General features: G+C 36.4%; 1 protein-coding gene across 1 annotated transcript in view; it reads left to right on the top strand.

The window, feature by feature from the left end:
- LOC124633394 overlaps positions 1–19,318 on the top strand; it is a 44,662-nt gene that overhangs the window by 8,036 nt on the left and 17,308 nt on the right. The window contains exon 3 of the mRNA XM_047168590.1: positions 11,550–11,688. Within this exon, the coding sequence (XP_047024546.1) occupies positions 11,550–11,688 (139 nt within the window). The remainder of the gene's footprint in view (positions 1–11,549; positions 11,689–19,318) is intronic.

The raw sequence follows: 19,318 nt of genomic DNA, 5'->3' as shown, positions 1-19,318 counted from the left end.
TCCTGAATCCAATCAAAGTTCTCAGTCGATCGATCGAGTCGAGTGATGCCGACTGAAAACTGATCTTTGTAATGTGCGTTCTACCAGTCTCCCTTCTGATTTATGAGCCCAAGCAAACAATCGGCCGACTAAAAGTTTGCAGTGTACGACGGATGTATTCCAGGAGTATCTTGGATAGCAAGAGTGAGGCCCCTTCTAAGCTTATCTTACCTTTTAGAAACGATTACGTAATTCTTGATAGTCCTTATATCTGCTCTTAAATCGGTGATTGAAATTAAATGAGTTTTCTTATCCAGGCCGGCGAGAAAATTGGTGTTTCTTGCTTTTCTAAAGGTCGGACTTTTGTTTTTTTGCGTGACTTTCCAAATGAGTATTGTTACATTTTTCTTAACGATAGGCTATGAATGCTAATTAGGTAGTAAATAAAAACGGGAATTAAATGGTCTCCGCTTTTAAGAAGGAACTAATTCTTGAAAAAAGGAAGTAAATAGCTGATGGTAAATTGATATGATAATACCTACAATATAAGTGGAAAACCGTACATACCTATATTTCCCATAAAATGTCGTATGTAAGTAAAGTCCATATCGTGAACTAGTATTTTATTATATAGCCCGAGCTTCACCCAAAACATTCTACGCGTGAAACTTTAGTATTTTTACGTGTTAGGTCTGTAGTTCACTATATTATTAAATTTTATGTGGTAAACAACCATCCGTATCGAATCCATTTTCTCAGTTTATAGAGACCTCACCACCTCCATTTTCTAGGATTTTTATGTCCAACGTAAAAGGGATTGCACATTTCAACGCTCTACCCTACGAGCTACGCGGAGTGCCGTAACTTGACTGCGTTCGAACCAAACTGACTGTCAGCCGCCGAATGTCAGCGCCTATGTGTAGCGTAATAACGTTTCCTCGGTTAGATTTGAACTAAAAAGTGAATAATGTATAGAAATACAATAAACTCCGTAACGTTCGCTCACATTCGGCGGCTGACATTCGTTTGGTTTGAACACTGCCTAAAAACGCGCGTCGAAGCGTTGTCATTTGTGTCGCACTGTTGTATAAAACAAAAGAAAGCAGACAATACAATCAAACGTCAAAAAACGCAGCTTCGCGCGGTATGAATGCGATGTGCCTTAGCTATGACACAAAAGCAAACTTTAGACAGCTCTGAAGCATACATTCGGGCCGTTTCATAGTCATATGACTAGTTATAACAATACCACTGTTTCTATGACGTGTCGATCGACGCCTACACAGGGAAACTGAACTGACAACCAGGCATCAAAGCGACGCTTTGCATACATTTGTTAAAAACTATACCTATTCTGTGAATAACAAAAGTGGAGGCATAAAATCAAACAGTAGGTATGTCTATGTGCTATAGAAAAGGCAATGCGAAAAATATGAAATACACCAGAGAAAGGCATCCGGCAGTTTTCCGAGTAAAGATATGAAGCAGAGCAGTTACAGACTCGCTCATTTAGTTCCATTTAAATATCTACCTAAGTATGTAAGCCATAAAGTCTAGACTAAGTCTTTAAACGATGCGGGCTCTGCGTCCCTACAAGAGTTTTAATCCTTACTTAGTAATATTATTATTAATGCGAAAGTAATTCTGTCTGGCTGTCAGTTACTAAGGCTTTCGCTGCCAAACCAATGAATCGATTTAGATGAAATATTTTTGTGAATCACAATATGGCCATAGTCATTGTGAGTGTAATAAGACTTTTATGTCTTTCATAAAATACTTAGCTCCATTTGAATGTGGTTGAAATAAAGGAAAAAACGTGGGTTTAAAAAATAATTGAGTTTTCTCGCTTCATTTTGCTATCGTACCAGCACGAGTGATATTCCGTTAATTCCCATTTGACTGTCAATCATTAGGACAAGTTTGAATTCGCGGAAATTAACAAAAAGCCTTATGTTATTACTGTTTTTAATGTAATTTAAAGGTGAGTGACATTTTCTAAGCCCCTTCGCTTGTAGGTCTTTGTAAATAAGGTCACGAACTCATTAGAGCGGTGGGTCACGTAATCTGACGATGATTTGGGCCACTTTTATTCTTCGTTCCCACCACGACAAGGAGCCAGGACTAAAGTAGTTCATTATCAATACTTTCGCGTTTCAAACACGCTGCCATTTTGATCTGAACTTCATATTGGAAGACAAAATTCTGACTATTACAGAAGGCATGTTTTCTCACCCAGAAAATCTATTGAAAGGGACAGAAAGTGACATTTTAACACCATTCCCCCAAAAACTATTTCTTGTAATGTATTGGCCATTGAATGTCAAAAGTTTCCTTCCTAGTGGGCACATATAGCTTCATTGGTGTCTTTGAGTGCGAATCTTCAAAGTTAGAGACATTTAGGCCATTTCGCCCGTCCACAGAGTAAATTGGCAACAGTAACGTAGCGGGGAGAATAATCGTGATGTATGGGGACAGGAGGGCTTCAGACCAGACTCCCTGGCGCCTCTCCCACAATCGATGGAGCACCCAGCCTGTACTGTGTCAAGTTCACTGAATAAACATTAAACAGCGAATTTATATTTATTGCTACACTTTATGTAAAGTGATTCAATTGTGTGTACCATGATACGAAGAATTGGGGACATGATAAATATTTATTTTATATTTTCGTAGATTTATCTTAACGATGTAGACACAATAAAACTGAACAATGTAAAATCTTGAAGCTCGCTCCAAAGTGTATCCACCTAAAAAATACTTTTTTAGAATTGTTCATGTAGTTCCATTGTTCAACTTGTCTTTTACACAAGAAAGTGCCAAAAGCAACGAGATATCACTGCAAAGGAGACCTCTTTTCGGAAACAAAAGAACTCCCCAGCCACTTACACGTCCGAGCAGGCAGTCGTGCTACTTTCAGCGAAATCACGAAGTGTTGGAGCACGAAGTTTTACCCTAGAGTACTCCCGAACTTTGCCTTGTACCCAGCACCTTACATATTGCCGCAAATACTATATCAATTTTATACTGAATTTTTAGCCTTCAAAGAGATTTTTGGGGACGTTTCATTTTTCCTTTGTACTTTATATGCATGTTGATAAACTTCAGGACGTATGCGGTTACATTTCTGACCATTATTCGAACGAGCCATTCAATTTAAGTATTTACTTACATAAAAAATCTCTTCAAGAATATTTCAGTACCTTTAAAGAATAGGCACATAAATTCAATTACTGAAGCGAAGACAAGACCATTATTTTTAAGGACCCTTAAGACTCTCCGATTTCGAACCTAAAAGGTCTCCTAAAATCAATTTTGGGCCAAATGGAAAAAATACATTTGTATATTCAAATCCAGTGGACGATATTGGCGTGCTTCAGTGATTTCTGTTTACGTGGCATTAAATTGGCTGTCGGGACGGCACGGGTGATTTTGCACGAAGAGGTATACGTTCACTTTGTTTTTACGACCTTACTTCAGCTGCATAAACCAGACCTAAGGGAAACTTTCAAAACAAAACCCTCGCTACATTGAAATGACAAGAAATAACTTCGTCTTCGTTCGTATGAATATTTTGAAGTTGAGGGTTTGAACGGTTCCATTTTCCGGGTAGAAGTTTATCGGGGCCTACGCTCGAATCGCGGCTTGAACAATTGTTTTGTATGTTTCAAACCGGCGTAAAATTAAGTTTTATTTCTTGGAGATGAAGATCCATTTTTTTTACCTATACGTAACCTTGAGACATAATTTTCTATGATCCAATCACAGTCCTAACGGGACAATTAGAATTTGACAGCCTGACACGAAGCTAATATAAGGTTATTGGAGCCCCGAACGGTACCTTGATTCAAGGCTTTCGTCGGCAAACTGAATCTATTATAAATACAGGGCTGTGCGAAATTGAGCTGTAACCCTGTCGGTATAATACCTATTTTATATGACACAAATGAATTCTGAAATGACAGTATTATATACAAGCGATTCTTTTTTATTAAAAGAACATTTATAACGAAGTCAGAAGCAAGAAAGTCTGGGTTTGATGGGGTCAGAAAGACAGTCACTCCATGTAAAACACTGCTAGTCAGCTGTATCAGACTTTCAGTCTTTTGTTTTTTTTTGTGGCTTTTGCCAACCAAAATATAGTTGGCAAAAAGCTAGGAAGGTGATGATGATTTATAACGTTTCTGCTCACAAGGTATATTCAGTTTTACGCCCTTTTACTGTAGTTATATTGTAAGCTGAACCTATCCAAACAAAGAAAAGATTAACAGCGGTAATCCATAAGTCCAGCAGAGTAATACAAAAAACTTTCGTAATAAAATTCCGAATATCGGCAAGGGAGAGCGGAGAAATTTCATTTCTTACGAGCTTTGTACAAAAAATAAGGAAAAATAATCTACTATTAAGTACCGACAATATTTTCTTCTATTCTTTGAATTGTTATTGTCCATATTTCAGTGCTGAAGAATGCTAATGAAATGTCGTTTATAATTTAAGGAGTCATGAAAAAATTTCTATTATTAATTGTTTCCCGCGGTTTTCTTCGTATCACGATGCTTATTAAGATAGCTGTACACGTACTTGTTTTACAAAAAAAAAGTTTACGGCCTTCGTCGTAAAAAAATAATCTTTCATGTTTTTTTTTTATCTTTAGGGCGAACGAAGTATCGTCCCCGCGTAATCCTGATGTCAGGTAGTTGCCATCGCCTCGAGATATGTATCTTATAATGGCAACAGCCAAGGAGTCGTATTTCGTGTAACTAAATGACAATTTCTTGAGGCCCTTAGACATAAACATAAAACAAATTGTTTGGTTTTCTATCGTTTTACCTAAGAAGGCGTTTTTTTATAATTTAATAAAATTACTGGTTGAAAATATTTATCACCTAGCTTTCTGTACTAGAGTCCAATTTTTTCTAGGAATATTCTATAATAAATATGTATCAATCAAAATGTATAATATCGATAAATATTATATTGAAGTAATGTACCATGCACAGAGAAATAATATTTCATCATCTCTGTAAGAAATAATGACAAAAAAGAAAATTATTTTGTCGGTACATACTTATTCCGTATATTTTTCTTTGGCTTTGTTACCTTTAGGGCGCGCCTTTTTACTCTCACATGTTTTTGTTTCATCCTGAAATATTTGGCCTTTGTGCTTGTAAAAATATTCCCTACACAAAAGTAAATGTTAGGCATCAAACATTGTTCGGCTTTTAAACGCCTACATTATGTGGTGAGCAATTTAGATTATACAATGTGTCCCGGGGATAAGTGACCGCCCGAAATTTTTTGAATATTTGTACAAAATTAAGGATAATTTCTTTTACATTTTTGAAAAAAATCATTAAAAAATTTTTATTGTCAGGCCTGTTAATATCAGGCTTTGCTCTTTTTTTTCAAATTTCAACTGACTGTATTTTTGCATTTGTTTGAAATAGCAGCAAACATTGTTCTGAGCTATTGTAGGAAATATCATGTAGTTTATTAATAAATTAAAAGAAAGTGATATTAAGGGGGCATTTATTGGACTTATTTTGAAAAAACTGAAAAAAAGGCGTTATTTTCTTTGAATTTTTATTTTCTTTTTGTTCTAATAAATGTTTTATAACATTTTTGTTATGTTTGATAATTTTAATTGATAAACTATGATGTCGGCTAGTCAATAAAGAAAAAATAATTTAAAAAGATGTAAAAACTTAGGAAATATCTTAAAAAACTGCAGCACGTCACAGTATTTACTAAAAAAATTTAAAAAATCATTAAAAAAAACCAAAGGCGGTAAGTCCCAAATATAAAGGAAATTATCCTTAATTTTGTACAAATATTCAAAAAATTTCGGGCGGTCACTTATCCCCGGGACACATTGTATAGTATTATAAAGCTGACTAATTTCAGCAGCTTTTAGAGCGATTTGAAAAAAAACAGTGTCAGATTGCTAATTTATATTTCTCGCAGGATGCGTATTATTTATAAAGGCTAATATTTATACTCTTCTTTAATACTTACGTTATAACAGTTATTCAAGATTTTGGAATATGTTCTCATGTTCATAACTATATGTGTCCTAAAATAAAAACAATTTTATTCGTACCGAAATTAATTAAAACCACGTCACGTAAGTGATATATCACTGTGGTAGAACATGTTAAATTATACGTTGACGTACTAAATCTTCGTTAAATGTTAGACAATTTGCTTCGCCCTCACGTTCCTAGAAAATCTTGGTAATCTTTATTCCCTACACGTACCTAGACATGTAATTTGGACTGAATTAATGGGTTAATTTAGCAAATAATTGCTAGTGCTGCTGACTCGTAGTTTTTCGAACCCTCAAAGTGCTGATTACAATTATTTGGAATTGAATAAATTAGGTAATTACTTCAATCATTAACTTAAGTAAATGGCTTAGCTCTCAAAAATCAACAATTAGTTCTATCTGTGCCTGTTTTCTTCATTCACCAATTTTCGTGCAGATTTTCTAGCCACTGCAACATCTTTTCAACTTATGACAGAGCGGTTTCATTTTCCTTTACGATACCGCAAGTGCGGCGTATCGCTGAAAATTTTATATTATGTAAGTTGGGAGAGGGTGCCAGCAAAGTTTAAAGAAACCCTTCGCTGTAGGAAGCTCGATACGACATTTACGACCGAACAGGGCTATCGGTTTATAGATACTAGTTTTGCATAAGTTCTACTTATCTCCACAGAACTGATCCGTAATATTTGTTGAGATTATGAGATGAAATTATGATTTCATGACTGAAAAAAATCGACATAAACTGGCTATCAAAAGTGTGCTATCCAATTTGTACTGAAACTTGATTAAACTGTTGTATTAACATCTGTGGTTCCCAATGTACCATGTCGTTGACGCTTACCATCCTGACTCTAATATTAAGGAAAAATATAAGTATGAGAGAATTTATGTGGGACGTCGTCTCTTTTCTCTTATAATTTCTCCTCCTATCTACAAGTATCAGACCGCTGTTACGCAATTTTTCTTATCTCGAGTGCAGAGCAAAATATATTTTTGTCACCCATAAAAGGAACGCAATCTTATGTCGTAATATTCCCTCTTTGTAATAAATATAGTACTACCTAAGGCCCCATGAGCTTTAAAAATAACATGCCACACATGTAGATTTACAGAGAGATTTGAGCCTCAGCATAAAGTAATGTTTCCATCTGTCAAAAAGTAACGAATGTTGCCAAAAAGAAACATTAATTCACGCTAAAGCTTGGTCTCCGAATTCTCGCCTGTTCAATTCATCTCTCCATCACAAAGACAGTTTGTAAGCGAACTGTCAGTCCGACTAAAGCTGTAATCTATGAAACTATCTTCACTGTAGACTATAGTATTCTATAAGGCTTTATATACAATACCATACAAGCAGTTTCTCACCGTTTCACTCGGGTCGCTTCTTAGTTTTTCCCTTGTGCCATTAAAATTACTTACACTAATACTTTATTTTCATCGCAGCAATCAATCAGAGAATCAATCAGCCAGAATTATTTTTACAAGCATATGGATACTCTTTTTCCTCCCCTTTGCTGCGATTTTAGCTGGACCAATAGTCAGATCTATACTTTTTTCTAACTTTTATATCAGATGGTGACGAGTGATGGTGATTATACTTTAAAAGAATGCGCCTATGTACAAAGTCACAACATGGAAAACGAACCGTGCATCGCTCGGTCGTTGGCTCCAAATACGTAGGTTAGAATTCTGTCTTAGAGTCAGTCTGATGTGAAGTACCAAACTAGTCATCCTTTTATTTATAGACACGATATAATGAAAATCGAAAATCGATCTCAGTGGCGTGCACTTGGAGAGGCCTATGTCCAGCAGTGGACTGCTATAGGCTGATGATGATGATGATGATGATGATGATAATGAAAATGTCAAACTGGAATCTATCCATTATTATTATAAGAAACCACTCTAAGTTTGTCCAGCTTTCGTACAAACTTTTTCTTTAACAACTGTTTTTGTTTACTATAAGTTTCTATAAGATTTCGATCTATGTTTGACAAGACGGTTGACCTTTTCATGATATAATTCTTTGATATAAAGAATTTCAAATCCCCTCTGAAGAATGCAAGGTTACAGCGGTTCACTCGATTGGTCATGTTCTTAATTAGTATGGAGATGTATGGTAGTGCGCACATTACACTGATCAAGAATTATCTACTGGCTTAACAATCGGATCTTGACAATCGGACTGTCGGTCGATAGCTGGCTGGATAGTGGGTTGGAGCCCAGCATAGAATTCATAGTTACAGAAAATTATTTTCAAAATGTCCACCAACGAGGTGGACAGACGACCTTATAAAGGTCGCCGGAAGACGCTGGATGCAGGTCGCTTCCAACAGGTATCTGTGGAGATCAAAGGGGGAGGCCTATGTTCAGCAGTGGACGTCCTATGGCTGAGATGATGATGATGATGATAATGATTTTCAAAATACCGTCTACAAAACTTTACAGTCATAATTATTTATCAAAAAACCAACTTCACATTTAGCTATTAACAGACATAGACTAAACAACAACAGACAGAACTAAACTACACAAGCAAAAGCTATTTCAAAGTTATGATATCTTTGTTGTCTTCACAATTACAGGTATTTGTGAATATAATACTAATTACAAGTCATTATTATTATCCACGAACTAACAGCAATGTTCAACGTTAGATATGATAATATTATCATTGAACATTAATTTGATAAATTACAGTCATTGAAGCGATTAGTGAACCGCTGTAATTGCTTCGAATTATTAGATAAAGGGTTCTTTATCAATTAAAGCTCGAGGTATAAATTACAAAAAAATAAAAAGTTAATATTTGGTTTCTTTATCATGTTTACCTAATTGAGAGTTGTTATTAATTGTACCGTCTTTGGTACAATTTTTTTAGCCTGTATTGTCCCATTGCTGGGCAACGGCCTCCCCATTTTGCCTTCAAACCTCTCGATCCTTTGAATCTTCCCACCAATCAGGGAACAATTTTAGTAAAAAAAAAAACAAACTTAATATTTATTTTATTTGATGCTAGTAAATTCTTTCATAGTAGGTAAAAAAAGGTATAATTTAAGAGAAGTAAGTGCTTAGAATATCGACTTTATTTTATATACTGTTGAAGGAGAAAATTGATCAAAGCCACTTCCATATTCCGATCACAGATAGAATATTCTGGAATAGTGCCAAGCAAAATGTAACAGCAATTCACAATAGCGATTCGTTAAAAATTGTGTTCGATATTTCCTAGCAGTCTTTTATCGTGAGTTTTTATCACACACGATTTTTGTTGTCTATTTCGATGCAGCATAAAACTGTCTCTGGTCATAAAAGTACTCGTAACTTTTCCCAAAAAATATCAATTTCTGTTAGGTTTGATAGAAAAATAAAATATAGCGCACACCTACATATGTGTAAAGCGGGTTAACTAAAGAATCTATTTTTTCGAGTTATGCAAACCATCAAATTCCTTAAATACCTATCGACCAACTAAACAGATTTAAAAAAAAATATTATTTCATATTCAAATATTCTATTCAAATGTTCTAGCTGCGTACATTTTTCTATACAGAACACTTCTATACCACGCACAGGAATGCAAGAATCTGATTTTTGTCTTGTCTGAAAAAAGTGTTTTTTGAGTTAACCCTCTTTGGATCTACGATACGAACGATACGGTGTACGATATGTTATCGCCTATAGAATCGATTGCTGTAAGCCCCTTGCCAAATAAACTTGGATAAACAAAAGCTATACGAATTTTGTTTACGAAGCTAAACAGAGATAACACTACCGCTAAATACCAAAACAATGCAATAAAGGCAGTATCGTATATATCTTGGTCCCATATACTGCTTTAATATACATTCCTAGGACACCAAAATTATATCGGGACTAATTGTTTCGTGTTGCATGAATTTCGCTCTTAAAACAGTTCCAATAAAGCTCAATTTTGAATTCTTCTACGTGGAATTCTTATCTCCTAAATCACAGAACTATATAAAATAGAAAGGGCGTTTAGTCTTGACATCTTTAAAGCGGCTGCCTTGAGGGTAATAAAAAATGCACGCGTTCCCACTACAGAGTTCGTCAAATATAACTGAGATTCTAAATCGGGACTTCTCAAAGTTGGTAACTTCTTTAACTCTTCTTGTGATGAAATTCTCGTCTTGCTTTGTGTCACATAGAATATTTAGTCAAAGAAAGGTTTCAATGTGTGATAGATCACTGTCTCTTGAGACAAATTCTTCTGCTCGAAAGACACACCAAATACAGACAGCTTTATCAAAGAGATAGATCAATACAACTAAAAGCTTGATCTTCAAACTGCAATATTCAAAACTCGTCATGCATTTTTCATTCTACGAAACAGAATAAAAATAAAACTATTTCGCTAAGAGAGCAATTTCGTTTGGAAGTTGAAGAATTACGGCATTATTCGTATCATCTATCTTCAAGACGTGGCCATCTGCTAGTGTTAGATCTCGCGATACTTTTTGCAATATGCTCTTGTGATTGAAGACGAAGCGTGTGCAAGCTTAAGCGATTCTTAAGCGATGCACTGGGAGAATAATGCTTCGCTCATTCTTTATCAATTTTATATAAATCGTTCCTGGCTTGACATATTGAGCTTCCGAGTTCACTTACGCAGTACCAAAATGAAAGTTAAAGTTACATACGATTTAAGATAGAAATCTCAGCTACAAACGATGTTCAGTATGTACCTACAATTTACATCTACCCATGTCCTCAGATTTTCGTCCCAAGCTCAATCGATCGCTCGGAAAATGAGGTACATTCTGAACTTTGCTTTTTTTTCCTAAATTGTCATTTATTCCGGTCAGGATTTAATCTTCACCTGATTAACGGTTATGGGAAAAACGAAAGGATCAAAGTTGCCCGTATATTCAGCGTGTCAAAGTGCCATTTTTAGGGTTCCGTAGCCAAAATGGCAAAAACGGAACCCTTATAGTTTCGTCATGTCCGTCTGTCCGTCTGTCCGTCTGTCCGTCTGTCACAGCCGATTTACTCGGAAACTATAAGTACTACAGTGATGAAATTTGATGGGAATATGTGTTGTATGAACCGCTACAAAAATATGACACTAAATAGTAAAAAAAAGAATTGGGGGTGGGGCCCCCCATACATGTAACTGAGGGATGAAATTTTTTTTTTCGATGTACATACCCGTGTGGGGTATCAATGGAAAGGTCTTTTAAAATGATATAAAGTTTTCTAAAAAACATTTTTCTTAAAGTGAACGGTTTTTGAGATATCAGCTCTCAAAGTCGTAAAAAGTATGTCCCCCCCCCTCTATTTTTATAACTACGGGGTATAAAATTCTAAAAAAAATAGAGGTGATGCATGCTAATTAACTCTTTCAACGATTTTTGGTTTGATCAAAGTATCTCTTATAGTTTTTGAGATAGGTTGATTTAACTGTAATTTACGGAACCCTTCGTGCACGAGTCCGACTCGCACTTGGCCGGTTTTTCTTCTTTTGTCAGAAGACGGCGAATAAATGAGATTTTCTTTTGTTTCTTAGCTGCTCGACGGCGATGCTATGTGCGGCCATCATGACAGAGCATTGGGAGCACGTGGTGTGGGAGCATGCTGCCCTGGCCGCGCTCGCCAATGCATCCAACACGGCACTGCAATGGCTACTCGACGAGAAAGTCGCAAAGGTAACCTCATAAACAAAGATCTAGATGGAAATCTTGAAACTGCATTTACAGTACAAAAAAAAGTTTGTTGTTAAACTAGCAAAATTAATTAAACTTCGCAAATGCAGAATTAAATCTACCTTTCACATCGCTCGCATCGTAAACTGTAGTTTCTTTAATCTCGTAGCGCTACGGATTGCTACGAAGTGTAGCACGTAGCGTCTTCGCAAGTTCGTAGCGCAGTGACGCTTTATAACTACGTAAGACTTTAAAGTCTTCATACGTTTAAGATCTAATCTAAAATTCTGTGCCAGCTTCCCTGGTCCGATCTTGAGAAGAAAATACCGGTTTCTCGCTAGCCAGCTACTTCAGACATTTACGGATAAGGATAAGAATAGGTACTTTGGTAAAACGTGTACAAAATAAATGGAATTTGTTCTAAGAATCGAATTCTTGTATTCGCAATCCAAAGTTAATTATATTGCTGGAAGGATAAAAAAAATACGCGTAGTCACCATTCTAATGGGAGTCTAGCATGACAAAAGTGTTTCAAACAAAGAAGGTCCCTTCAAGGTCGGAAAACTTGTACCTCTACAAATTGGTAAAGTTCAAAGTAATGTAGGTCCAAATTAGCATTACACTTGGTTGCATTATTAATGGGCCAGTTGGCAGTGACGCGAACTTCCTAGTGACGAGCAATGGCTCACATCACTGGTGTTATTTCCCACGTGACAAGAGTTGCTAGTAATTGGAATTGTTGGCTATACATAGAAGATAGCAGTTACAAATACCGACGATAGTTGAAGGTTCACTCTGGTAGTGGAATTTCTAGTCTCTTTGTTTGAGATCTTCTTGGAATTATTCTTAGATCCCTGCGGGGTGGTATGACGGGTGCATAAGTTATCTTAAGTATGTAGCGTATTTTTTTTTTTTTTTTATTCTTGGACATATTTATTACATTTTTAAATATTAAATATAAAAGTAAAAAACATTTAAAAATATAAAAAATAGGTTGCCACCGATATCGGGCGCAGGGTCCAAGGTACCGGTGGTTAGGGTCCCAGAGACAGAAACCTCCTCACAATACGTGCCGTATCAAGGAGTACTGCCTTCTGAATCAGTCCCTTGATCCAGCCGCCTAACGAGAGCCTCCTGAGGTGTTCGTCGAGGCTCTTGGCTATTAAACCATTGGCCGTAACGACAATCGGCACAATAACAGCCGTGTCGACACGCCACATGGCGACAACCTCGTGCGCTAAGTCGAGATACTTTATTTGTTTCTCTTTCTCTGCTTTCACGAGGTTCTCGTCATGCGGAACGGCGACATCGATTATCATCGCGCGGCGCGCTAATCGATCTATCACCACTATATCAGGCTTATTGGCGACAATAGTCCTATCAGTGATGATAGATCGATCCCAGTACAACGTGATATGGTCCTTTTCGAGAACTGGGTCGGGCGCATACTTGTAGTACGGTACCTCAAGGTCTACAAGGTTGTATTGCAGAGCAAGCTGCTGGTGGATAATCTTGGCCACTTGGTTATGTCTGTGCAAATATTCACCATAAGCCAAACGAGAACAACCAGATATAATATATCTGATAGACTCACCCGGATGGTGACATGCCCGACATATGTCAACCGTCCCGTCTTTCACGATATATCTCCGGTAGTTATTCGTAAGGATAACTTCGTCCATAATTGCACATACAAACCCTTCGGTTTCTCCAAACAAGTCACCGAAGCGCAGCCAAAATACGGACGCATTGAAGTCTACATCGGGGCCATGAAGAGCCCCGAAGAACTCAATACTCAATACTTTATTTGCTTTCCATGTGTATTCTTAGGTGGTAGTCTTACATATATATAGTTCACATGGACCCTGTCGGGCACAGCAAAATAAGTGGGATAGGAGAGAGGAAGCTCTTATCGGCTATGTTACTTATTATTGTTAACTAAGACTAAAGTAGTTATATAGGCAAATAAGTTACATATTTTTATTTTAAAGGTTGTTTTTTTTTATTTTAATTTTTATTTTTATTTTTATTTAAACACTTAATCTACACTGCAAACTTGGAAGCTGTGTGTGTGCGCGTATATGTGTGTGTGTGTGTGTGTGTGTATGTGTGTGTGACTGTTTATGTCTTTATATTTTTATCATTTAGGTATTCGTTAACGGAATAGTAGCATTTACTTATAAGAAATTGTCTAAGTTTTTTTTAAAATATATTCATTTTATCTTCTCTTTTTATTTGTGCGGGTAGTTTATTGTACAATTTAATAGACATAACGTAGGGACTTGTCGAGTGCATTATTAATCTTGACTTGGGTATATTTAGTTTAGCGCGGGGTCTGAGTTGATAGCGTGATTGGTTGTCGTCTCGTTGAGTGTACAGCTCTTGGTGTTTACGGACAAATTTGCATGATTCTAGTATGTAGATACAGGGGAGAGTTAAGATGTTGTGTTTTTGGAAGAATGGAAGCGAAGCGTCGAAGTCGAAGAAGCGTCCGTGTAGCTGTTTGCTCCGCCATACCTCCTTGCGATCATGGGTAGTTAGTACCACAGGTCTGCGCCAGTTCTCATTTGCCAACGATAGCGGGGTGAGTCCTTTGTCCACTGCTACCATATCACGATGCATACCCACGTCGCTTTTGAGAAGATATTCTCTGAGACTGCACACCTCACGGTTGTGGAGCGTCTTTGCATTTAAAAAGCCTCGGCCTCCACATTTCCGTGGGATGTACAGTCTCATCACCGACGATCGTGGGTGATGCATTCGTTCTGCGGTCAGCAGTGTGCGGACTCTCCTATCCAAGGCATCCAATTCAGTTTGAGTCCATTTGAGTATGCCGAATGAGTACATCAGGACTGGCATGACCCAACCATTATAGGCGCGAACCTTGTTGCCGCCTGATAAGGAACTTTTTAGGACCTTATTCAGGCGGCCAAAGAAACGCTCCCGTAATGACTGTTTCATGACAGCCACATTGATGCCTAACCCCTCCGCCATACCCAAGTATTTATATGTATCGTTTGCGGAGAGTGATCTCAGGTTTATGGAATCTGAGAGTTGTACTCCCTCAGATTCCACAATTCCCCCTCGCTTTACATGCATGACTGCACATTTGTCCACACCGAACTCCATCCTGATGCAACTACTGAAATTTTCAGTGATCTTCAGTAGCTTCATCAGTAGCGTACTTATTGTTGCCATTCTTAAAATTCCCTTAAAAAATAACAAACAGTTACTTAGGTCTGTATCGCAATAGTTTGCTAATAATTCTCTCGTTAATATTTTAAATTGCCCTACTTCATCAGCAAGCAACCACACTCACTTAAAATCTAAAACAGATTTAACTCTTTCAACAAGAGTATTCCATTTAAATCCTGTTAAGCACTGTAAGCTAGGGAGACGAAAATAAATGAGAATCAGAGACAAAGTTCTTTCCACATTTGTTACTGCCAGGCTTGAAGTACGTGAACAAAGTAGTATTTAATTGTATGTATCACCACGTGTTGTTACTGGCTGTTACTAATGTTCTATACCTACACTTTTTGTAATGGAAACTTTTTACTCAAATTGTCTATGATTATCTATTGAAGGTTGCTTTCCATTTTTGAATCGATATTTTGTTTTCTGTGATTGGTATTTTTTGTTTCATACTTAGAAGTCAATTGATTAATGACCCGAATCTGAGCACTTTTATCGATACTTTATTTATTTTTAAATGATTTCAACGTTGTGATGGTTATTTAAAATTAAAGGTTCAAAGCTCTCAAAAGTTCATCAGACTTAGAAATAAAATACACCCACAAATCAATCTTTTATAATAAAATATTTCTACAAATACTTATTCTTGCATGGCTTCTCTTCGGTGAGTGACATACCGACCTCTTTATAAAATAGGTCAGGAGTAGGAAACCCAGTGCGAGTGTCGCATTCTATTTATTCCAACTCATAGATCTTCGTCAGCTTTGTAATGTAACTCTTTCATCTAGTTTTTGAATTAAGTCATAAAATGCATAACTTTTCGATTTATCTCCAAATATCATGTACAGTAACTCTTCAGAGTAATAAACAATACATTTTGCTGCCCCTTTTCACGCATAAGTGACGCAGCTGCAGCGCTTTTCTTTTTTGTTTCACTGTTTGTTTTGTCCATTGTTATATTTGTTTGTATTTGTGTGTGTTTGTTTTCTGCGTCATTTGTGTGTTGAATAAAATGGTTTTTCTTTCTTTTTTTCTTTATTTTTCCTAAAGTTTTCACGCCAATTATTCTTCAAGCCATTCGTATCTCCAAAAGTATTTAAAAAAATACACTACCTATAGAGATAATAATTTTAACTTAATAATAATACTTTTAGTTCCCGTAGTTTCCCCATTCCTAGTCCATTAGCATCCCATCACAATAGCCCAAGTAGTTTTCATCCATAGTTAGCAATAGTTTAGCACAGAACCGGGGATTGTCCTTGGGTACATTTCTATAGTGTATACAGGGATAATCGTCGGTTTTGTGTCGCCATTTCATTAAAGTTGTCTCAAAAGGGCTTCAGCGTGTTGGCTTCGACCCCACGTTCGCCTTCCAAAAATCCGGGACTCTGTAGTCCCGTGGTCGGTCAGAGACATACTTTTAATAGAATAATTTACTTATAAAGGGTTTTGAGATAATTTTGAATTAAAAATATAAGCTGGCTAGCATTTAGCCGTAGTCTAAACTTAAACTTGTTTTAGCCACGTTATTAAAATTATATAAAACAAACACGAATTTACAAAATTCATAGTCTGGGGTCACGTTTCATAATCAAAGTTAAACTACTTTCGCGTAAGACAAAGTTCAAAAACAAGCTCATTTTGTTCAAGATTTGATTAAAAATACTCAAGAAAATGAGGTACAAACAGATTTCTAATCTATAAGGGTCAATTCCCACTGAAAGAGCAGCGGCCGGCAGCGGCCGTAAGAGCACGGAAAATGTAAGAGCGCGGCGCGGTGCGGCGCCGCGCGCCGCCGCGCGGCCCGCCGCGCTCGCGCTCAATCCCTTGCAATTACGGCCAATTACTGCCGGCCGCTGCCGGCCGCTGCTCTTTCAGTGGGAATTGACCCTAAAACAAAGTTTTGATGAAACTATAAATATATAGTCTTCTTTACATAATAAATCAGAAAGTTCTCGTTAAGTTTCGATATATTGATGGTAATTCTAATTTCTTTATCTGTTTGTCGATGGTTCTCGAATTTATGGCTTCTCATGAAATTAATGGACGTTTTAGGGAAATTCTTCTTTATTGAAACTGAGGAAGTTTACTCGTTAATAATCGTTAGCGAATGATAAATTACTTGTGATTTCGGTGACTTTTAACCCTGTTTTGAATAAGTCTAATATACAATTTACTTTTTTACAAAAAAAAAAAGTATATTTATGTGTGTATTTTTTTACGTCCGTTTATAATGAAAAAGCTATGAATGGTTTATAAATGACTGTTTGTGTTGGTGCTAACATCCCTGTAACATATCCCTACAGCTGCAAAATGCATTATTTTGGTATCCCTTTTTTCAATTTCAACAAAAGGCTCTACAAAAAAAGCAACCTTCTCAGATTGTGGCCAGCGCTTTTTTCCTAACATATTTATCTTCACCTACCTAAGAAACTTAATAAGTTATACTTACTAGCGCAATAGTTCTATGTGAAGTTATAATGTAGGCATATTTTAACCCCCACCATTAGTAAGCTGTGTAAAACTTTCTTTCAGTCACCTTGACGGATTTTTATTTCTCACGCGATGTTTCGGGTTAAATAGGCCTATTAAGTCGCGAAATATTTTTTGTCGAATTAACTATGCGAACATGTTTATGGATGGTATAAAATGAAAATAGTTATGAACTAATTTTGAAAAATAATTATCGAGTAAGTGGGTTACTAGAGGATAATTAATTTATATATTTAACTAGTCAAAAGATCAAAATGGCTTTTATTGAAAGTCACAGCTAGCCATGAATAAAACATTTTAATACAATGTTTCAGAATAATTCAAGAATGTCTTCAGAAAATTATTCCTAAATGACCCAAAAATAAGTTTGCATACCATCTCGCTATTGTTGTATTAGTAAATTTAGTAATGAGCAAGCGGTCGAGGGACACTTAAAATTAATTTATTCTCCCGAGGGCCACAACGCGTACACAATGACAATTTACTCGCAACAATAAATTCGACAACTTTCATTGTCTCAGCTTCTAATTAAAGCCACTAAGTTTGGGGCTAGCTGACCTCAATACCTCATTTATCCTTAACAACCCCATAAAAAATCCTTAACGACTTCCTATATAGACTTTTGAATAAAGTCGGATATTACCAGCTTAAGCACGATGTCCATATACTAGTGTTAGAATGTTCCTGTTTCCTCAATGACGTCATATAAGCAGACAGTAAAACGCTCTGTTTGCTAAATATCCTAGTGAGGATGTCCGTTGAGACTTAACCTCTTTTAAGTTTAAAATCTACGGAGATAAAACGACGCCACTCTAGGCGTTAGTGGGTAAACGTGTTTTAAGCTTTTTGAAAGGTCTGATATCTTCAAGCAGACACTTTCAATTTGAATGCAAAATAGAGAACAGCATGCAGTATTGCAATATCAATTGTACATTGTACCTACTGCACGTTTTTCGTTTAATTTATTGGATCGTGAATATAGGCAAAACCTGCCAGTTTGTCCTATATATCATTTTTATTATTCCCGATCACACAGACCTATTCAATTTTCCCAGAAAATCAATCTGTTGTGCTGTAATGGATGACAATTCATATCGCTCCCATTGTGTCGTGAATGTTATCAATCTTGTCAATCAAACGATGTGAGTCGGCCATTGAAAATGATTCTGTTATTATTGAATCAAAATGAAACGAATATAAAGAAATATGTTACAAAAAAATACTGAAAAAGTTGTCAGACATTTAACTCTTTTTACCTATTGAAATATTTTGATGAAACTTTTCAAAAACGCTTGCGGTAAAAAACTACTCTTTAATAATATTTCAAGCTCAACATTTCAGCCTTTCACATCAACTTTATTTAAAATCAGAGAACTTTCAGTTTAATATTTGTTGAACCAATAAACAGCCAACGCTTTGGGGTTCGTCGGTGGTTGAAATGTCAAAGCCAAACGGTTTAAAAACGTTTGAGTCACCTTGAATGTGGGTGTACGAGGTTGCCGGCTTGTCTAATCTCGCAGACACCAGATCGATCATTAACGACTTACAACGTTCTACGTTTAGTTTGGGCAAATACCCGTGTATTTGAGTTATATGAAGTGGTGGGATAGTTCGGAACAACTTTTTCTATTAGGGAATTCTAGGAAGGACCCTGATTGCTGGATTTATTTCTGGCTAGAAGTTATTGCCTTTTAGTTTAGTTGGCCGTGATTGTGAGATGTAATGGAATTGGGTATATAAATGATTGCTATATGTTACTATAATATGGATTACAGAAGAATTAAGGCTTACTCTTTTTGTGTTAGTGTTACGCCTCGATAATTAAGAGTTGTAGTGGCAGGATACAATTGATTAATGACCTATACCTAGGTCGTAAATGTAGTCCTTGGCCACAGGTTTTTCGTACCCTACTTACTTATAATATAATTCCTATATACTTTGGATC

This window comes from Helicoverpa zea, chromosome 9, assembly GCF_022581195.2.
Source record: "Helicoverpa zea isolate HzStark_Cry1AcR chromosome 9, ilHelZeax1.1, whole genome shotgun sequence".
NCBI lineage: Eukaryota > Metazoa > Arthropoda > Insecta > Lepidoptera > Noctuidae > Helicoverpa > Helicoverpa zea.
The sequence above is the reverse complement of the archived record's forward strand: the minus strand, read 5'-3'. Positions and strand labels throughout refer to the sequence as shown.